This window comes from Hypomesus nipponensis, chromosome 9, assembly GCF_054491055.1.
Source record: "Hypomesus nipponensis isolate SF chromosome 9, ASM5449105v1, whole genome shotgun sequence".
In the NCBI taxonomy this organism is placed as follows: domain Eukaryota; kingdom Metazoa; phylum Chordata; class Actinopteri; order Osmeriformes; family Osmeridae; genus Hypomesus; species Hypomesus nipponensis.
The window spans coordinates 17209688-17232735 of NC_140369.1; the positions used below are offsets into that span (position 1 = coordinate 17209688).

A 23048-nucleotide genomic window follows, 5' to 3' on the forward strand; every position below is an offset into this window, starting at 1 on the left:
GGGGGTTAGCCTCTAGTCCATCTCAGCTCCTTCTCCTCGGGAAGTGAACAAACCAAGATCTCACTCCTAGCATTAATCCGAAATGAACAACGTATCCATTTAAGATATTGCAATTCCTGTTTACTTCCTGAGCTGATGGATTGAAAAAGAATTGAACATGCCTGACCACTCCCTTTGCCTTCTGTGAGAACGCTGCTATTCATTCGAGCATAGAGGTCAACAAATGCAAAGAGTCAACTGAAACATATCCTTCTCTATTCTTTGTCTTTTTACTCTTAAAATGATATACGCCATATTTTATTTACTAAACTGAATGTAGGTGGGTATGCGGTAATAGTGGGTTGTTGAGGTGTAATTCTTTTGTGGCACATGTTGAGGTCCCGTCTCAAATCATCCTCTCCCACCCAAGCGGCTTGATCCCCCTTATTCATGTACAGTAGGAAGTTGTGAGGGGATTTCGTAGATCTGGGCATGATGGTCACGTCTCCCAACTTGTTTGCGATGACGACCACCGTGTTGACGCTCGTCAAACACACTCAGTCTCTACCGGGACGCTGACGATGTTGAGATGTGGATTCGGGACCAGGCGTTCTTCCTCCTCCCTGGGTCTCCTGACGCACATTCTGCCTCCGTGTGTGAGGCAGAGGAAGGGAGACCAGGGGGTAGAACACGGTGTGGGTTTAAAGGAGCGCTGCTCTGCCAGCCAGCCAGCCAGGCCGCCAATGAGGTGTATTCAATGTGCCAAAGGTGGCTCGTGGAGTGCTTTTAGCACCTTCTTCTGCACGTTGAGTGGTGTGGTGCTATATGTGAGGGGCTGTGAGGGCAGAACTGAACAGCCATCTTGACGAAATGTTTGTTCAGACTGGCATACATTAGCAGGTATTTGAGGCTAAGTAACCCCATGTCCTGTTTCAGTCCATGGGGTTACCTCTGTAGTAAGGCCCCATGCAGTCAGAGGACAGTAACATCAAGTTTCAGTACATGGGTTTACCTCTGTAGTAAGGCCTCATGCAGTCAGAGGACAGTAACATACCTCTGTAGTAAGGCCCCATGCAGTCAGAGGACAGTAACATACCTCTGTAGTAAGGCCCCATGCAGTCAGAGGACAGTAACATACCTCTGTAGTAAGGCCCCATGCAGTCAGAGGACAGTAACATACCTCTGTAGTAAGGCCTCATGCAGTCAGAGGACAGTAACATACCTCTGTAGTAAGGCCTCATGCAGTCAGAGGACAGTAACATACCTCTGTAGTAAGGCCTCATGCAGTCAGAGGACAGTAACATACCTCTGTAGTAAGGCCTCATGCAGTCAGAGGACAGTAACATACCTCTGTAGTAAGGCCTCATGCAGTCAGAGGACAGTAACATACCTCTGTAGTAAGGCCTCATGCAGTCAGAGGACAGTAACATACCTCTGTAGTAAGGCCTCATGCAGTCAGAGGACAGTAACATACCTCTGTAGTAAGGCCCCATGCAGTCAGAGGACAGTAACATCAAGTTTCAGTACATGGGTTTACCTCTGTAGTAAGGCCCCATGCAGTCAGAGGACAGTAACATCAAGTTTCAGTACATGGGTTTACCTCTGTAGTAAGGCCTCATGCGGTCAAGAGGACAGTGACATCATGTGCCATACTATATGGTCTGCTAAGTAAGTAGTGAAGCTGACAGATCAAACCACTTATCTTAACACTCAAATATCACAAGCACTGTGATACCTAAGAAGCATAATACATGTGTACATAAAGAATATTTGAAAATACAAATTGGACATTGCCGTCTAGCCTTTCATATTTAAATTATTTATTTTTTTAGATCTTGACTAATGACATTGTATGTAAACATGATATAAACATCTATAAATGTGATTATAGAATATGTACAAATGGCATTGACATTTTTAAATGGGTGATTGTAAAGAGCTTTATACTTAATAAAATAATTACAAACGAAAATGAGTTGTATACTTTAATAGGTGGTCATGCGCCACACAGTTTGGATGATGCAGTCAATGGAGACCTCCACTCCAACGACACGAAGAAGACTCTGGAACATGTCTGGAACATTCTCTATCAGATTGCTGGTGTCCATCTGACAGGCTGCGATTCAAAAAAACCAATGACATAAGATTGGTTATACTGGCCAACTTGTGGAAGATTACCTAACCGTGTGAAGGCAAAACTCACCCTTTTCAGGCAGTTTAGTCACTAGTTGTATGTCGGTTGTGATCTCTCCCTCCGTGGTCACCTCAATGCTCCAGTGGATCATGAGGGCACACCTGTAGGAGTCAGCACATATGACCACTGCTCTATAGACTTTGCTGTAGCCGAATGCTCAGTGCAAAACAAATGGACATATAAATGCTGTTCTCGTCAGTGAATGTGCAGCTCAGCTGGACTTTACCCTGGGAGCTGAGGGTTCTGGATAAGCATCACCTCTGACCGCCAGCCACCAGGGAGACTGACCACATCTGAATACTTCTCCTGAAAAGTAACAAGGGTCTTAGAATGAGAGGTCGACCAGAGTTAGGAACTGGCCAATGTCCTATGACTATTTGAGATGCTGTAGCTTTTTACTTTTCATGGTTTATTTATGCAAGGATGTTTACAATGTACCAAATAAAGCCAAAGTGACCAACCGCTTGTCCCTTAAATTACCACGTTTGGTGTCTCAGCTGCATATTCCTAATGCTACGCTATCAGAATGATTCCAGACAGTGCCACTTGGCCATTAGTCCCTCTATACTTCCATTGTCTAGTCCTGTGGAGAAGGTAGTTACCCCTCGAGGTAAAGTGCCCATCAACACAGTTATTAAGGAGCCATGTGGTCACACTGTCTGGGTCCAGCCTGTTTGTTGCGGTATTGTAGCCTTGTCACTTAACGACATCAATATTCTTGCTACGACAAAAGGAGCAGGCGGACGATAAGCTTCAGGGGTGTGTGTGTGTGGTGGCAGGTAGAGGAGCGGGGAGTTCAATAGAAGCAGCTGTACATTCCAGCAGCCCGAGTCACACACACCCTTCACATGACGGCAAGCAGCCCGAGTCACAGACACACCTTTCACATGACTACAAGGAGGAAGAGTCACAGACACACCTTTCACATGACTACAAGGAGGAAGAGTCACAGACACACCTTTCACATGAAGACAAGGAGGAAGAGTCACAGACACACCTTTCACATGACGACAAGCAGCCCGAGTCACAGACACACCTTTCACATGACTACAAGGAGGAAGAGTCACAGTACCCACACACATGCATGCATGAGGGATTACAGAGAAAGGGTTGTCAAGTTTTTCTATGAAGGCAAAGTTTCGTTGGGGCCGTTTTTCCAGTCGCAGTTACCTTTGGCACATTACGGGTCTATGTTTGGAACAGAGCCGTGGTGCCAGAAACAAAGGAATAGGTCACATGATAGACCTGACACATTTTCTCTTGATTTTTAACCGTTGACATCAACTTCTTAAAAAGAAAAAGAGAATATTAGTGCTGGAATAGAAAAGTTCACATAATGTAAATCCCTTTTGTTTTCGAGGCCAATTAAAGTAGCAGATGCGTATTGAACTTCATTTCGTTACAAAAAAAGTAATAAAACAACATTAGTACTTCTCTATAGTCAGGGTATTTCATCTTTCTGAAATGATTCACTCAACAGTGATACAACCAGATAATTAGGCTACTTTTCCATGATATTCCACCACCCCCACCCCCCCAAAAAAAAAAAGGTTCACAGACCATTAACCCGGTAGCGCCCTCCCCTGCATGAGAATACATGAAGCTGATTGGGCGACGTGTTCCTAGACTAGCACAGTCGCCTCAGCACCTGGGGCGTGTCCAGCACGGTACAACACAGCCCAGCTTTGTGCTGCTGAAAAAGATCCTGTGTGATCAGGACATAGTCAAGATGGTACCACCTCACCCTCTGACTCGCTCTGTAAGTGGGTTCCTGATGAGTCCTGGCGGATCGCAAGAGCCGTTGTCCATTCTCAGGCCGGTAATGATAAACCAGAGGGGCCACCTCAATCTGCTGACTACACAACTAAGCACTCCCACTGGCCAGTAATTAGGGCAGAGAAATCACCAACTTCTCCCTCTCCACCTTTCCCAGAAGAACCAAACGTAAGTGACCCTCTGATGGTGCAGTAACTACTTCACTTCAAAAGTTTTCCTGAGGCAAGTCTTGGCTTCCCCATGCAGCCCCAGCCGAACAGGCTTGTCTGTTTAAAACATCTATCTGTTCAGCAGCAGAGCAGTCGCACACTGTCTTACAGCTGCTGGCACTGTCCAGAGAGCTTAGGAAAGAGTGGAAAATATTTGGCCTTGCAAATCGCCTGCAAACCACTGGTAACGTACAGAGTCCTTCTGATCATTCTGTTTATCCTGTTACTTAGTTACAGTAGCAAATTCCTCAAACATCTAATAAGGTTGTCGTGGATGTTGTCAGTATGTCTGTGTGCAAAGGCTTTGCATGCTACATGGTCTGTCTTGAACCAGGACCATCACTCTCAACTGTACCGTATTAAAGCCAGTGCTAGCTGTTTTGCTAACGGCAACTTAACCTTGATGGATGGATATAACACATTTCTGGATGTTGCTAAAATAGTATGTCTTGTATGACCAAAACATTAGGCAAGCATTAGGTTGTGTGCACGAGTATTTGAGCTTCAGAAGTCACTAAAAATAAACTCATCCAGTCTCCCCCTGTCCTGCAGGATATCTTCAGGCTGCTCTTTCCTCACTGTGCGTCAAACTTCAGTGTCTCCATTTGAGCCTGGTCATCCTAAGAACCCCGTTAATCAAAATGTTTTCCGTTCTCTTTTTCTCCCCCTTCTCTCCACTGTGGATGTTTTTCTTCCCCTTCTTTCCCAAAAGTTCCAGAACCGATTTATTGCAAACCACATAACTCCAAGCCTGGGGCAGTGGGTCTGGGCATGCTCTGTCGGGATTACACAGGAGTCGTCCTCCACCATGTTTACACGTTCTGTACCGTGCGTGTCTGTACAGCTGACAATGTGTGGGACTTGGGTATAAGATATATCTGTTTGTGTTACAAGGTCATCTGGAGGTGGATTTCCCTCTCAAATGTTCTAAAGATAATCCCAATGCCTACATGTTCTTGACTGCTACATTTGGTTGCTTGCGGTGAGCCTAATCTTTGTTATCTAACATCTATAACAAGGTTTGGCTTGCTGCCTTTTGCTGAGAACACAAGACGCATTTTAGGCTCGTATCAGACTCCTTAATGAGTTGGCCTACAGGCTACAGTGGAGAGGTGGACTGAAGTCATGACGTGTCTTGGTCTCCCTGCTCTCTTAAGCAGCTCACGCACACATATTCTCAAATGCCGGGAGGCCTGAAAGCACACATGCACGCACATGTCTTCTCTGGTGGGTGTCAGTCTAGGAAGGGTTCAGACAATTACAGACCTGGTGGCAGTATTGCGCCTTGCTATTTCTACCGCCGTCAGACTTGTCATTAAGGGAGTAAGGAGGAGAACACAGGGGGAAACTAAACATTATGACAGTGGTATATCAAGGACTTATACGGTCAATAAGAGCTCACTTTGTCTGCTTGTCCCTCCAGTGTTGAGCCCATTGAGTTCTTTCACTCCAGGTAGGCTAACATCCAGTTATGCGGCAGCTGTGTGTTATCGTCAGCCTGTGGCTGCTGGTGTTGCCGAGCCTAGCCCAGAGCCAGGACCAGGAGCGGCTGGCGGGGGTGACCCGGGGGAGGAGGCGTCGGACAGGGCCCGGGAGACCCAGGGAAGGGCTCCACTCTCAAGCCCTGACCCGCACAGGCAGCCTCCCTCTCGACCACGGAGAAGAGGGTGGTGCGTCTGTCTTCATAGAGTCTTACAGAAGTGTTAGGGACCCACAGACCAACTACAATGTCATTCCAGGTCAGTGCTTTACGGCATCCTTCCCAGTAACCCATGTTTGTTTTGTTATTTTCGTTTGGTTTTGGTAACAAAGTCAGGCAGTGAGGCACAAGTCATTTACTCTCATCTATTCTCACACAATTAGACGATCCTGATTTGATGTTGAAGCAGTTTTGTAACAGCAGAGGGTTTTCAGGAACTTCCATTCCACCTCACCTTGTTACAAGAAAGTTGCTGCTGAGGCAATGCTTATATCAGTGAATACGGATGCAGAAAGTACCCCATCAATGCATTGTACACTAAATGTGCATCACATATGATTAAGATACAGCAATTTGGGTACAGATTTGCATTGTACAAAAAAAAAAGAAAAATCAAAGTCTCTCAATACTGCAACTATAACTAAGCCATGTCTCAGAGGTCTGTGGGTCTACTGTTTAACTGTAATAACAATATTGTGTTTATGTTTTATGTACATTTGTTACCCACATGGGACCAGGAGGTTGGGCATAAATACTCATTGATTTGAAAATCATCAAAAACCCTGCACCTTATCGGCATCATCAGAAGACTGAATTATTTTCGACTTGACGTCCGTGACTTATGACTTAACACAGAGATTGCCACAGTATTATTAAATTATGAACAAGGCTTTCTTTGGGGAAAAAGTACCAACCCGTAACCTTGTCAGCATTGCAATTCTCAAGCTGTGTCAAGTCTTCTGGATTTGAAACTGCATTTATTAAATAGTTGTCCTAATATGGATGGAGGCAAGCGTAATACAAATGATGACTAGGTATTTTTCTCACTGTACAGATGGGACTCAGACGTATATAATTACAGCGCTAGAGTGTCACCTGCAGCAGACAATCTCAACTTTGACCTTTATCTTTGATGCAGCAGACATAACACCTGCAGTGTTTACGTCACATGTCTGTTTGGTCTGATGCCAGTATGCAATACCATTTACAGTAAGATATACTGCATGATATGATAGTCATGATATGACATCCAGAACATCTAATCACAACTCTGTTGTTTCCCCTGTCATGACGCTCCACTGTAGGAAAGCAGGGTCAGTGTGTGTACCAGGGCATCACCATGTTCAACAAGGCTGTGTGGTCCCCCAAGCCCTGTGTCACCTGTGTGTGCACCGGTGGGGAGGTGGTCTGCGATGAGGTCTCCTGTCCCACAATGCACTGCCACTTCCCTTTCATCCCCACTGGAGAGTGTTGCCCTGTCTGTATGGACGCAGGTATCTATAGCTACCCCAACTGCCTTCATCGTAGAAACAAAATTGAGCAAAACGTCCCCTGACCTTTCAGTCACATGATCACCTTCGGTCGGCATGTTACCCCCCCCCCCCCTTTCCACCACTGCATTCCTGGGTGTTTCTGAGGATGGTGTTTCTCGTTCTCGCTTCACTGGGGTTCTAATTCTGGTTTTCCCCGTGTGTCCCTCTTTTGCCTTTCCTCCTCATTGCCTACCTCTCCTCTATTCAACCATGTGTGCCTGCTGGCTGGCCCAGCCCCTGATCTACCTGACTTCTCTGGCGATTCCCCAGTGCCAAACGACCCCAGCGACCCCAGCCCGGACCCCGTGGCGCCACACACCCAGGCCGAGATCGACGTCATCCTCAAGAGAGAGGAGGAGGAACACCGGGCGGAAGAGGAGCGCCTGCTGAAGAAGGACGCCGAGCGCAAGAGGAGGAGGAAGAAGCTCAAGAAGGAAGAGGCGGAGAAACGGAGGCGCCTTGAAGAGGAGAGAAGAAAGGAGGAAGATGAGCTGCGGGCGACGCTGGCGAAAGAGGAGGAGAGGAGGCAGGCGGAGGAGGAGAGGAGACTGGAGGAGGAGGACCGGAGGCTGAGGGAAGAGGCAGAGGCCGCTGCGAAGGAGAAGGAGAGGCAGGTAGAAGAGGAGAGGATAAGACATAAACTGAACCTGATGGAGAAGTTGAGAGCCCTTGAGGAGAAAGAGGAGGAGGAAGTGTGGCTGAGAGGAGATGTTTTCCAAATGCCTCCAAAGGTGGCAGAGGAGAGCATCCAACCAATCCCTGCTCCCCTTGAGGAACATCATGGGGATGTTGAAGAGGAGGAGGAGGAGGGCCAAGAAGAAGAGATAGAGATGATGTCACCAAGAGCTGGCCTTCCGCTCGGCTGTGACATTTCTGATGTCATCGTGACTTGTGAGAATGCAAAGCTGACCAGTTTCCCTCCTTTGTCCATCCCCGAGCTCAAATCGCTCAGTCTGGAGGGTAAGATGACCCTTCACCTTTCAACAGTACTGTATTTTAGACGCACATTTATCCGCAAATTATTAGCTCCAATGGAGCTCGACAATGTTCTCCACCCTTCTACCCCTGACCTCATCCACCCGCTGAACACGAAAACATAATAAAGCACATTATAAAATGATTTAACCTACTATTTTCAAAGAAGTGTCACACACTGAGTGAATAAACTATGGACAAATTCTCAAGATGCACCATTATTACATATTCTTGTCATCCTTACTGCCATATATAGTCCGACAGTTTAGACAGCCTTAAAATTTCAGCAAGCCAAAGAATCTAGACTTAGCCCTTTGCAAATGTTCATGGGATAACATAATGCTGAGGAGATTATGTGTTTTGATATAAACCACCAGGTAATGCCATCACCTCTATCCCTGTGGGGGCCTTTAATGGGATTCCTAACCTGGAGTGGATCAACCTTGGCAAGAATAAGCTGACATCTGCCGGCATTGCCCCAAAAGTATTTCAAGTAAGTGGGCAGTTTTCCAAAATGCAGCCACAAACAGTCAACAGTATGGGAATTGTCTAAATAGATCCATCCCAGGCCGTCAGCTTTTTGCTGATACTAAATATTTTGCTAGACTTACAGTATGACTTAGAACTCGGCAGAGAATAACGTGAGGCTTTTTGAAATGCTTTTGAAGCTAAGCTACCAGTGTTGTCAGTGAGTGATGCACTCAAGCAGCGGTGCACAGAGAGCTACTTCACCTTTGCTTCAACCTATTCAGTCGGACGGAAACCTGCAGAACCTTTCAGGAAATAAATCCGATTCCTAAGTGTTCCCCTAGAGCTTAAGGAGGACACTAGGCTTTTGTTCCTTATTTTCACAAGCTGGAGCCGGAGCTGGCAAGGTAAGCCCAGAGAGAGGTACTGCGAGGTCATGGGTGTGAGATAACAGAGAGTTTCCTAAGAGGTTCTATTCACTTCAGCAGACATCTTTATTCTGGCCATGGGATCATCAAGTCAATGTTTTGATTCACTGCACCACGTCTTTGTTGTTACCCAATAGCTTCTTCTTGACGACCTTCTAGGGCTTGTCTTATTCTGATGTGCTCCATGGCATCGCCTAAAGCGTCCTCTTCATCATTTCCTGAGTCTGTCTATTATTACATAAACATTTCTGTTTTAAACACATTGGATTTGTGTTTAAAGAGCCTTAAACACTTGAGCCGCTTATACCTGGATGGAAACCTCCTGCAGCAGGTCCCATCAGATCTGCCCTCCACACTGCAGGAGCTGAAGATCAACGAAAACAAGTTGCGAGAGATCGAACAGAATAGCTTTCAAGGTAAACCGCTAGTTCAGAGTTGATTCATGTTTTGCCACACATCAATGCTGTGTTACAAGTCAAATGTTTGGCCTACTTTCAGATCTGAGCAACCTTTTAACACTGGAGATGGAGGACAATGTTCTCAGTGAGGGGAACGTGAGCCCCTTAGCCTTCGCCCCTCTTACACAGCTGTCCTACCTGCGGATGGGAAGAAACCACTTCCGCACCATCCCACAAGGCCTACCCCCCTCTCTGCTGGTGTGTAGGCCCTGGACTAGAAAATAGATTTTGTATTTTTGGTCCATTGTATTTCCGATCAAATTCCATTCATAAAATGCTACAAAATGCAGGATAAGGCAACATAAGACTGCAATGCAAGTTAAATATGTCCAACATTATTTGCCACAGAATAGTACCGTTCTAAAAGACACCATATGTACCTATTTTTTCTTTAACATTGTAGTAGGTTTACCGATGAGAAACTATGTAAAATGGTAACATTACAATTAGGGTTAACCCAAAAGATTCAAACCACAACCATGGATTATTGCTTCACGTAAAACTCAGTTCACCACAATGAGTACAATTAACTGTAAAAAGTAATTGTATTGAATTATGGCAGTAACCCACCAATTATTTTTTCAGGAACTTTATCTTGAAAACAACCTAATTGAAGAAATCTCAGACTCTGTTTTCAACCAAACAACCAACCTCAATTTGATTTCCCTCGGACACAATAGACTTGATGAGTCCAGGATTGCACCATTGGCTTGGATCAACCACAAGTGAGAAAGAAAACTTCTTGCAAATCAAATAAAACACACCACCCTTGTTCTCTTATCAATATCAGCAACACAACTAAACACTAACTTCCTTTCCATCTCTCTACATACATCATCTCTCTCGTCTATCCCGTTTCTCCTCAAAGGAACCTGGAATCGATTGACCTCTCCCATAATCGGATGTACCTGGTGCCTTCCTACCTGCCCAGATCCCTGGTCCACCTGGTGCTGGTGGGCAACCAGATTGAAAGGATCCCTGGCTACGTATTTGCCCACATGGAACCTGGTATTGAGTACCTGTACTTATCGTACAACAAGCTGGACGGGGAGGGGGTTGAACCTGAGTCGTTCTTTGGTGCCTTTGGCTCTATGATAGAACTGTGTCTGGACCACAACCAGCTGACCACCGTTCCCACAGGGATCAATGAGATGAAGTCCCTCCACTTCCTCAGACTCAATAGCAACAACATCAGGTACAAAAAAAACCTAAACATAACACCCCACATTCAACTCGCAGCATTCTTGACAAAAAGACCTGAGGTAGGCTTTACCTAACAAAGATGATGATTCCTTTTACAGGAATTTTGCAGAGGATGCCATCTGTGATCCTCTTAATGAGGATGACTCACACATTGTGGCATTGCGCTTGGAGAACAACTACATTGATCCCCGGAAAGTCTCACCGACTGCGTTCTCCTGTGTGCGTTCGTACTCCAGTGTGGTGTTGAAACCTCAGAAAACTAAGTGACAGGGCTGTTTATTTGTACTCTACAAAAGATCAAGCGCAACTAAAACGCCAGTCTCTCACGGACCCCTGTCTGCATTTCAGCGGTATTGTAACGTGTAAATTTTGATAAGAAATAGGATTTCCTCTGAAAATGTCACATTTATGCTGCAACCACTTTTACATGTTTGTCTTCAATATAGCCAGAGATGGATGTTGTTTGGAAAAGAAGCAGTATCTTCTTTCAGTATACCTTCATATAGAGCTAAGGAGATAAGTATTTATAGCAGCGAAGTAGGAGCTGTCGGTGGTGGACACAAGTTCATGGATGCCTTTCTACTGTTATTGCTGCCTAAGATTTGGATGCTTCCCATTTTTGTTCGATGGGTCAACGCAAGACTCACTAAAGGGAGATTTCAATGATGCACTGAAATGCAGATTAAATCCACTGATATATATATATACACACACATAGCTATCGTGCCCACATCAGTATTTGGTCACTAGTTTGAGTGCGCTCTTCAAAAATACCAATAATGTTTGTAAAGATGGGATATTATTAGTGGTTATGTCGATATTTCTACCTACCACTTGGCATTTTGCTGGCTGAGGTTAGATGGACATTTACATTTGTGCTCTTCACATCAGGTACTTGTTTCAAATAAATGACACACATTATTAATAAATTAACACAAATATTGTGTGTTATTACTGAATCATTGTTCTCAGGCTATAAAGTATTTTCAGAGTTCTTATGGGCGGCATGGCAGCACAGCATACGCAGTCAAAACACCCAGCAAGTCATCTTTGCCATGGAAATACAGCTCAAACTGTCTGTGTTAACCTCATTTGATGTCATGAGGATTAGATTTCCATGCTGAACTGAAATGGTATTAGTTTGCACATAAATATCAGGAGACAAAAGAGACTTAATTATATTGTAGTACTAAGAAGCAATACAATATAAACTTGCATTGTGTAGCTTATTCAAGTATAATTTTTATTGAATGAAGTTCGACTGCATGATATGATAGAAGATCCAGATTCCATTTACTGAGGGTTTGGAAAATGTTATACCCCCAAAGAAACATGAATAAAGACCCTCTCCCATTATGGTTCTTCTCTCTGCCAAACCTTAACATAGTTGGAAAGTTCTGCGTATGCCATAAGAACCACTTTAGACTGCGTTTTGTGATGAGACAAGCATATATCAGTACCACACGGAAAAAAAGGGTACTTGTGGGAACCATGCCTTTATTTCTTATGAGTGCATTGCTGGTTGTTAAACATCACTTTGTGAGATGGAAATGGAGTATTCAACCATATCTAATCATGTAACTTCTAAAAGTAGCAATGTATAAAGGCACTTACAGGATAGTCCATTATCAGCTGTAATCTTTTTGTATGTAAAATATAAAGAAACTTTTTCATGTTTCAGTATAAAAAAAAACAACCTGATCTCTGAGGGGAAGTATTCAACTTAATGTATAATATTTCAAATGGCAGGATGCCATCAAGCCATGTGGGAGGGAAAGGGAGGACAGACCTAATAGTGTGTTCTATATAAAGACCAACCATTCAGAATTCTAAGCTAACTGTTTTGGCTTGGGTTCAAATACTGATGAGAAGCACATGATCGGTAACAATGTCTTTTCCAAACTAGTCAAGCACTACAGATGCGGTGATCTGTGTGTGAGTGAGTGAGTAGGAATTCTTTATTCAAACTAACCCGAGACCGAGAATCATCCTATTTTTAATTCAGGGAGTTACTCTGACATCTTTTTTCTGTAATGCACTTTCCATTCTCTTTGAATTCAGTGTACCTGGCTTTCGTGGATCTACAGACGAGTTCTCATTCAGTCCCTCAGGGCTCTCTGGAGTCAAACAAGGATACGACTACACACAGCTGAGGTACTGTATGTTATCTGTTATCACAACTAATACTGAAAGATCTTACTACTTCTGGAGTTAGACATTCATTAACGAGGTTTGACTTTGGTGCCATTGCTTGGCTATTCTTGTCAACACATGAATGAAGTCCATAACCTGTTGATGAGAAAGGGATTTTCAAATACAAATCTGTAAAAATGTTTTTGAGATACAGGCGACTACAGCGGATAATAGTTCCAACATAAACATATTTCTTTACACATAACGTACAGTAGAAGTCTGTCGGCATATGGACAACGTGAAAAAGGTGTATTTGGGTACATATATTGACGAATCGGGCAGAATTATTTCGTTTTGAGTCAATGAAGAACAATCAAATAGTTGTGGCTAGGGTGCGGAACAGAGCAGTCCTGAGCGGACCAGCATCACAGGCATATGGTGAAGACGTGTATAAGTGTGAGAATGCTCTGTAGAACATTCCTTTTCAAAACAACTGTGTGAAGCAGAATATGTACGGGAGTCTGCGTAAATACTGGTCAAAGATTCAACGGTTGAGTACCTAGGTGCCTAAATATCAGATGACTGAAAATCTGGTCACTTTGAAATCACTGCAGGTATACACAAATGGAACGTCTGAACGAAAACAGAGTTAACCTCTGCGACGATTTCCCACTGTCTACATTCTCACTTATTCTAGGCTGTTCTAAACGGACTGACACCTCCATTCTGCACCATGAGGACATTCGTCCTGCTGTGTCTGCTGGCTCTGTGCCATGCCAAACCCTACAAGCCAATCAACATCATGGACGTCCTGAGAGACCATGATATCTTGATGCGAGACGCAGATGACGATGACGACGATGATGATAATGACCTTTTCCCATCCTGGGATCCCCCTGAGCCAGACTGCCCTTTCGGTTGTCAGTGTTCTCGACGGGTGGTTCAGTGCTCGGATCTGGGTAAGTGAGAGCACTTAAGGCAAAATTCAAATTCCAATCTCATGCCTAACAAGTAAAAGTGCACGAGTACTTCGTAAGGTCCTTTATGCAGCAAGGATATTGCAGTGAAATGTCTGCTTTTACAGGTCTAATATCAGTTCCAGACAAGATTCCAGTGAACACATTGATGATTGATCTTCAAAACAATGACATAACCGAAATTAAGGAAGATGACTTCAAAGGCATGGACAAGCTTTATGTGAGACAGCCATCTTCTTAACTGTGATCAACACTCACATACATGTGAAACTGAGGCTTTCTAAATGTGTTTTACTTAAATGTTGAACAAAAATCTCAACTGTGTTCTAATAAGGCCTTACTTGTTCCATGAGTTAGTTTTGACACCAGTCCAGAATTTGTTGATAGCCTAGATTAATCTCACTCGATTAAGCCAACAGTCCTTCATTGAGAGAACAGCAGAAACTACAGACAAAAACTAGGGAAAACAATCTATGAACATCTGTTAAAGCAAACAAGCTCTTTGATTATGGGCGCTGTCCCAGCTGGTAATAAACCACATCTAAGGCCTGAGAGCCAATTGCTCTATTATAGTAGAAAGAATCATATGGGAAGCCTTTATCTGAGTTTGAAGCATACACTTCCTTCAGGAAATGCATTCTAAATAAAAAGACCTTCTTTTTCTCTACAGTCTTAGTTTCTCACTCTTACTATGTACTAGGGGTGGGAATCTTTTGGTACCTCACGATTCGATTCAAATTGATTCTTGGGGTCACGAATCAATTAAAAATCAATTCACAATTTGTTTTGACATTTGTGAATCAATATGAAACGCTAGAAGACTGAATTGCGATTCAAATGTGAATAGATTTCCCCCCACACCCCTACGATGCACGTTTGTAAGATTGTTTTCTACATCAGAACATTGACATAATCCTTTCTCTGCAGGCCCTCTACCTGGTCAATAACAAGATATCAAAGGTCCACCCCAAAGCCTTCCGCAGTATGGAGAAGCTGCAGCTGCTGTATCTGTCCTACAACCTGCTGACCCAGATCCCTCCCAACCTGCCCCAGAACATCCTGGAGTTACGCATCCACGACAACAAGATCAACAGGGTCCAGAAAGAGGCATTCAAGGGGATGAGATCACTGCATGTTCTTGGTGATGTGAAATTGAATTATAATGCAATGCAATGCATTCAATCTAATGTACATAGCATATTGTTATTCAAACTGAAGCAAACATGGTCTAATCCCAAATCTTCTGGTTTCACAAAAACAGAGATGAGTGCCAACCCACTTGCTAATAAAGGGATCGAGTTGGGGGCCTTTGATTCCATGTCTACCCTGTACATAAGGATTGCAGAGGCAAAACTAACAGCAGTGCCAAAAGGTAAAACAATGTTATGTTGTCTTCAGAAGTTAAAACCAAGTTGAATGAAGAACTTAATGTTGTGTTTGGTTTGAATGCTTTCAAGACTTGCCTTCCTCACTAACGGAGCTCCATCTGGACTACAACAATATTGCAAAAGTGGAAGTAGAGGACTTTCTCAGATACAAAAACCTGATGAGGTAAAATATTGATAATTGAAGCAACACATTGCATCAAACTAAGCAAGAAAAATATCTGCTTGTATCCATCACGAAAGATAAGTTACGTTTTCGTTAGATTTAGTTGAGTCATGTTTTCGTTAGATTTAGTTCAGTCATGTTTTTTGGTGTTAACAGATTGGGTTTGGGATTCAACCAAATCAAATCTGTGGAGAACGGAAGTTTAGCCAGCATACCAAACCTCAGAGAAGTACACCTGGACAACAACAAGCTGAAAAAGGTCCCACCAGGTTTAAGCTCACTCAAGTATCTCCAGGTAACGTGTGGTTCAATGTTAAACTATTGTTTTGCTGCATGTCAACTGCTGGGCATTTGTGACCCAGGCATTATTCAAACATCCTTCAGTTTTACATTTTCATTTGAATGTGAATGTAAATACAGAACTGAAGAGGGTTTGAATAATGCCTGGGTTACGCATTTTGGCCCTTTAGTTCTACACAAATTGCAAGTAGCTCAAAGAGTTGATATCTTATCCTGTTTACCAAAAACATGGTCTCTTTGTATATTTTACTAGGTGGTATACCTCCATGCCAACAGCATAAACAGTGTGGGGGTCAATGACTTCTGCCCTGTAAGGTCTAGGGCAAAGAAGAACCTCTACACAGGAATCAGCCTTTTTGCCAACCCTGTCAAATACTGGGATGTCCAGCCTGCCACATTCCGCTGTGTGTCCGGCCGAAGGGGCGTACAGCTGGGCAACTTCAGGAGAAAGTGATCCATCGGTCCTCAGCCACTAGGAGGCATTCTTACCTCAACATTCGGTTCTATGGCTGCTGTAGGCTATAGCATGATGATATGAGTAAGGTTGCCTCTGTACACTGATCTTGGGTCAGTGATTAGATCTTCCTAAACAGCAATACTTTTGAGGTTACAATAGAATAATATGGACACATCAACATTTAGTATCTCTTCTATACAAGGAAGCCCACTTCTTTACACTGTTTATTGGCATTAGATTTGTGTAATTAATTTGTTTAGACTAGCATAAGAGAAGAGCTGGGTGTCAATACTTGAACATGCTGTGTTTGAAATTAGGTGGTCAATAGAAGAAAAATAAAGATTACAATTGTTTACATGAATGAGGGAATACATCAAGTTGTTTATAATATTAGACATACTAATGCAAGCCAGTATCTAGGTAGTGAAGATGGAGTCATAAAAATTGGTTAATTAATCACCGAAACCCAGTCAAGCTTCTAATGTACTGTAGTTATGAGTGGATTTTGCGGTTCATCATGTACAACTTTAGTTTAACCTCATGTGAATTTCTCCTCCCTTACTTTGACATATTGCATGCTACACTTCTATAACTTGCAAGCTAGAAACCCTTATTAAGCTATGCACCTTAAAAAACAAAAAAAGAAACAATAATTAGCTGAATTTTTCCATGTTTCAGTTGAACATGTTTGTTTTTTTTTACAATAATGTTTAATTTACTGTTTGGTGCTATGGTATTTATTATGTTGAAATAAACTTGAGTATTCCCCTCTCTGTGTTTACTCACTGACGCTTTCCATCATTAGAAAGCAATATTCTCACATGAAGACATTTCTGAAGGTGTCTTTACATACCAACATCGAGTGAGGGAACTGGAGCCAGACGTGTTCATTTCACCTATTTACAACCAACAGATGGGGCTGATGCATCTGAGTTCGAAATGATGGAACGTCAGGAGTTTGGGGAAACTGACAGAGAAGGAGAGCATGCTCAGCGTGCAACTGATGAATATACTGTATAGATTTCCAGGCATGTAGATGCCTGTAATCAGCCTGTTATCTTCGCTTAATCATGACTTGGAGCAGGATTGGGTGAAGCCAGTGGGAGCCCAGCTGCACTCAGGAAACATATGGAACAGATCTGCAGGTTGGCTGGGTCTGCCTCTGCCACGTCTCACATACCGACAGCTTTTTCTCTCGAAAAACTAACAACAGGTTCGGACCATTTCCCTCCTCTGGGTCCCCGCGGCCCCGGCTAGCACCTGTGAAGCAGGACAGGACACACTGGGATGCAGGCAGCTCATACACTTCAGGGCCGGCAGGCCAGGTAGAACCAACAGGGCCGATCTTGAAGCTAGATCTGCAATATCAATTTGGGACGACGGCAACATTTTGGTTGGCCCCTATGATTTGTAGGTCAAGGTAAAAAGCACTGTCACATGGGTCAGAAAGTGGGTTTACAAGAATGGAATTACGTCCTGATTCCCTGAAATATGCACTGCTCAAAATATAGGACCATCTCTTTTTGTTGATAAGAAACAAACCACTATAGTGTCTTCAATTGAAACGAAACAAATTGAGAAAAACTGCCAACCTTCCATCAATTATGTCCTTGTCAACATAGCCTAAAACTGTAATAAAAAAAACATTATAGACTTGAAATACATTCTCATCAGTAGTCTCATAGTTTAGTTTTGCCTAGCAGACCCCATGTGACAATAATGACCATGGTTGGAAATGTCAGACGATTGCAGAGATCCAAGCTAAATCAAAGGTGGTTCCCTGTGTCTGACTGAGCCAAGCCAAGCATATACCACAATTCTTTGTGAAAAGGATTGAGCGATCCAACGTTTAACAGTATTTTTCATCCAAGCTCAATGAAGTAGCCTAACTTGTCTTGAGAGTAGCCCATTTCTGTGGATATGGGTTCTTAGCTGGCTTGGTACAGCCAATACACTCCAACTTGAGTAAAAAAGCAGAAACAAGTGTCCTGTAAGCATTCTATTTAACTTTTGTATATTTTCCACTAGACTGAACCTGCATGAGAGAACTGAGGGTAGTAAAAACACTCATTACATATCATCGTTTTTTCCCCCATTATTACTTTGTAACGCAAAATAAAGTGAATGTGTGTTTTAATAGTCAACAACACAGTTTGACAGAAAATGTTTTGTCTCAATGGTCAACAGCTAACCATGTAATAAAACAGTGGATATATCAATAGACAGGACTGACGATGACACACAAAAACTGAACTACCTGGTTAAGAAATGTTGCAGTGGTTGAAGATTTGAGCAAGGGTTCCTGTCATTGACTCTTGTGATTCAGCTGTGACTGACAAGCATCCATAAACGTGTCTCTCAGGGCACACAAGCAGTCATTTGAGGTGTAACTGCACTAATAAATCAGACTACTGACATACTAATGGTAAGGGGTCTGTTTGGCCAACACAGCTTCAAAACAACACTGGATATGGCCCATGACAAACCATCTGTTACCATCTGTTACCATCCTAAAGGCAGGCAGAAACGGTGCAGAAAGAGGCAGCTTTTTACCAATTTAAACAGATTCTTTAACTACTATGTTCATTAAACCAATGATTAGCAAATAAGGGGGAATATGTGTTTTGCTCACCACCTAAAAATCAATCATAAATCATAAACCAATGTATTACAAGGCAAATCATTTTAATTATGTGTACAATTGTTTTTTTTTATAGCCAAAACAAATCTCCCCATAATCCCTTATATGTTAATCATTCATGCTGACTCAACTCTAACGGCTACCATGTATTCACACCACACTGACCAAACCCCCCAGTCAGACAACTACCATGCACAAAATGGCTGGGCGAACAGAAAATCCACACAGGACAGCATATAGAACAAACAGCATGCTGACTAGCACACACACACACAGACACACACAGAGACACAGAGAGACACACAGAGACACACACAGAGACACACACACACACACACAGACACACACACACACACAGACACACACAGACACACACACACACACACACAGACACACACAGACACACACACACACACAGACACACAGACACACACACAGACACACAGAGAGACACACAGAGACACACACAGAGACACACACAGACACACACAGACACACACAGACACACACAGAGACACACACACACACACACAGAGACACACACAGAGACACACACAGACACACACAGAGACACACACAGAGACACACACAGACACACACAGACACACACAGAGACACACACACACACACACAGAGACACACAGAGACACACACAGAGACACACACAGAGACACACACACAGACACACACAGACACACACACACACACACACAGACACACACACACACACACAGACACACACACACACACACACACAGACACACACACACACACAGACACACAGAGAGACACACAGAGACACACACAGAGACACACACAGAGACACACACAGACACACACAGACACACACAGACACACACAGACACACACAGAGACACACACACACACACACAGAGACACACAGACACACACAGAGACACACACACACACACACACACAGAGACACACAGAGACACACACAGAGACACACACAGACACACACAGAGACACACACAGAGACACACACAGACACACACAGACACACACAGAGACACACACACACACACACACACACAGAGACACACAGAGACACACACAGAGACACACACAGACACACACAGAGACACACACACAGACACACACAGAGACACACAGAGACACACACAGACACACAGAGACACACACAGAGACACACACAGAGACACACACAGACACACACAGAGACACACACAGACACACACACAGACACACACAGACACACACAGAGACACACACACACACACACACAGAGACACACACAGACACACACAGACACACACACAGACACACACAGAGACACACACAGAGACACACACAGACACACACAGAGACACACACAGACACACACAGAGACACACACAGAGACACACACACACCTCTAAGTGAGAGTGAAGTCCTGAGAAAAACCATTGCAGCATTATTTCCCCAGGCTGTCCCAAGAGCACATTAGTCAGGCTGAAGGGATCCCCTACTGGCTCCATGTCTGGGACGTGTTTCTGTCTACTAACTGGGACTGGGGCTGCTGCTGAATGGATGCTTTGTGGTCGTCTCCCACAGAGAGAAAGAGAGAAAAATAAAGATGAAGTAAGACAAGAGTTAGTGAGAAAAGACAGGATGATCGACAGGTTGAGGTGAGAGAAAGGCGGAGAAGTGAGACGAAGGACTAGTGAGCATTTTAAATAAAAATACGCAAAACACATAAAATATTAAGCCAGGTTAAATTAAGAGGATTAAGAGATCACAAATCATGGTCAAATCATTTGCAAAGGGAAAATATGGTAAACCACCCTTCATCTTACCAAAAACACATAATGACTAGAACATTCCTATAGACATCTGAATAAAGCATCTAGATACCACAGACAATAATACAGCTCAGCAGGCTAACCTTCAGACATGAGTGATTAAAATGTATAAAGACAGCTGACTAGGATATTCATATGATATTTCATTGTAGCATATGTCCTAGGCATGTAAGCCATTTAAAATTCCAAGCTATTTCCTAATTTGACAGTTAAACGGAGGCATTGTCAAATAGGACAGTTTTTGATTAATGACAAAGCTCGAGACACATGACTTCTAACATAGTCTAAATATTGTGACATGTTGGATTAACTACATAGCAGTCCCTCAATACTACCTATGGTTCATAGCTGCTTTGTGCTGGGCACGGAGCTGTGCCAAAGATGCTTTGGCAAAGACGCCCACAGCCAGTGAGCCAATAAGTTAGAATCATCCAAAGCAGCTCCCACAGTACTGGTGAGCTATGGAATATTTAACCATCCATATGTCATCTTTACAATGTTTTCATCTTTGGATAGTAGTTCTTTAGAAAAAAAAATATTATAATATTCATATCCAAAGTTGCTTCAGCTGTATTGTAAAACAAAAGGGATAGAAACAAGAAACCACACCGGAAAACAAATATTGCTTGATTTATTAGACTGGCCTCAAGCACTGGAGGACACAATGCAAGGCCTGGCTGACATTACATCTCTAGATCTCTGTAAGGACAATTTAGCAGACCTAACATTTGAGGAAAACGGCCGGCATCGCATGCAAAGCCTTTCGGCAGACCAACATTTGCCTATAACAACAGTGTCAATCCACGCCTTCCAATGTTCATCCGCATCTGTGCAGCAGATGTCCCTGGAGGGACATCTCTTCTTTACCATTCCTGGGGCAGTCTGCAGACTGAGTGACTCAAGCGAAACATTGTGGTTTTTCCACACAAAATTGAATAGGGGATAGATACAGTTCAGTAACCTGACATCATGACTGATGTTTGTTACACATATCCATCTGGGAAGTTGTAGTTGGAAATACGTTTGGAAAAGGGCCGGCACTTTCAAAAAATACTTGGCAGGCAATTGGATGAACCATCGGTCTATCACCGTCTATCACAGGCTAACTTCAACCACACCTGTAGTTGCCAGTAGTTCTTCATAGGACACTGTGGTTTGGACACAAACAGATTGATGGATTTTTGCATGGTTATGATCTCGCAAATCCACCTGACATGCATGGCTAATAGCTCAGTGGTTACATATTTGAGTGCAGATCACAACATTGCAGGTTTGAATCCGGGAGTCAGGTGGCTGAACGGTTAGGGAATCGGGCTAGTAATCAAAAGGTTGCCGGATCGATTCCCCGCCATGCCAAATTACATTGTGTCCTTGGGCAAGACACTTCACCCTACTTGCCTCGGGGGGAATGTCCCTGTACTTACTGTAAGTCGCTCTGGATAAGAGCGTCTGCTAAATGACTAAATGTAATGTAAATGAATCTCCCCCCGTGTGTCACGTTGGATAAAAGCAGATAAAAATGAATGCACATTCTCTTTAAAACTACTATCTCTACAGTTTGTGGACTCTCATAGAAGCGAAATCTCTTCTGTTTTAACAATCAAATCTTCCTTTAAATCCCAGACCACATTCTAGGGCTGCTTGCCAGCATTAAACCAAGCTATGCAGTGGAAAAGGTTCAGTACAATCATCCCACCAAAACAAAGTTATAATGTTTACTTGTGAGTTGTTTTGTACCGTCTGACACTTTAACCAACTAAGCTATGTGTGGTGCATTTATGCACACTGTCATATTATCGTAATATTGTATATGAAGAATGGGTTTCATCACACACTAAATCACAATTTAAATGTTTTACGGCTCCGGTCTGATTTCATCTTTGTCTACTAAACACATATCTAAGCAACTATTTTTGCACTGTTAAATATAAAAGTGAAAGGTGAGAACCACAAGATGTTTTGAGAACCACACAGCTGTACCTAGCCAGGTGCGGTCTTTCACATGATCTCTGCGTAGACAAAAATACCGCCTTGGAATGGTAAACTTGACTACAGTTTAGTCTGTTTAGTTTAGACTGGAACGGTCTGTACAAATAAATGAAATTCCAGTTATCAAAATAAATCAACATCTCAAAGTAATAATGTTTACTCTCCTTTGGAAGCCTGATGGCTGTGTTTACACATCTTGAGAAAATGAGGGTTCTTATGGCCAGCCTGAAGAATTCCAAAGCAAAAGCATTGATATTTGACCCATGAATGTGTTGAACATTTTGATTGTCCTGCAATCACCTGTCTGACTGCTGGCTGTTCAGCACACTCTGTGGTGGCCAAGCCTTGGACAACGATCTCTGACTACAGTAACTGAAGTGTAGTAGGAAGGCACAAAGGACTGAGCACACTTGTCAGAGAACTTTGGAAAGCCTCTCCGCTTCAGAGCTTACTTTTTAAAGTTGCATCCCATGAA

At 43.2% G+C, this 23048-nt stretch overlaps 3 protein-coding genes across 6 annotated transcripts in view; 2 read left to right on the plus strand and 1 right to left on the minus strand.

The window, feature by feature from the left end:
• Positions 1-1786: 1786 nt before the first annotated feature.
• Positions 1787-23048, minus strand: part of cenpp (centromere protein P) — a 31443-nt gene continuing 10181 nt past the window's right edge. For both annotated transcript variants that reach the window (XM_084704178.1, XM_084704179.1), the window contains exons 7-9: positions 2400-2479; positions 2183-2274; positions 1787-2095 (exon numbers count right to left, since the gene is read on the minus strand). In XM_084704178.1, coding sequence (XP_084560304.1) covers positions 1965-2095; positions 2183-2274; positions 2400-2479 — 303 coding nt within the window. In that variant the 3' untranslated portion in view covers positions 1787-1964. The remainder of the gene's footprint in view (positions 2096-2182; positions 2275-2399; positions 2480-23048) is intronic.
• Positions 3947-12040, plus strand: ecm2 (extracellular matrix protein 2, female organ and adipocyte specific). Of its 3 annotated transcripts, XM_084704174.1 has the most exons (10): positions 3947-4342; positions 5612-5897; positions 6943-7131; positions 7405-8130; positions 8523-8638; positions 9322-9457; positions 9540-9697; positions 10085-10224; positions 10368-10694; positions 10801-10971. In XM_084704174.1, the coding sequence occupies exons 2-10, from the start codon at positions 5630-5632 to the stop codon at positions 10967-10969; spliced, it is 2229 nt and encodes a 742-aa protein (XP_084560300.1). In that variant the 5' UTR covers positions 3947-4342; positions 5612-5629; the 3' UTR covers positions 10970-10971. The 3 variants fall into 3 exon arrangements, with proteins under 3 accessions (XP_084560300.1, XP_084560301.1, XP_084560302.1); XM_084704175.1 differs by lacking the exon at positions 3947-4342 and having other exon boundaries at positions 5615-5897; positions 10801-12040; XM_084704176.1 differs by lacking the exon at positions 3947-4342 and having other exon boundaries at positions 5615-5897; positions 7441-8130.
• aspn (asporin (LRR class 1)) lies at positions 12744-16891 on the plus strand. The gene is made up of 8 exons (XM_084704177.1): positions 12744-12856; positions 13533-13794; positions 13920-14032; positions 14740-14953; positions 15074-15184; positions 15270-15363; positions 15520-15658; positions 15917-16891. Exons 2-8 carry the CDS (start codon positions 13569-13571, stop codon positions 16115-16117), a joined length of 1098 nt encoding a protein of 365 aa, XP_084560303.1. The 5' UTR covers positions 12744-12856; positions 13533-13568; the 3' UTR covers positions 16118-16891.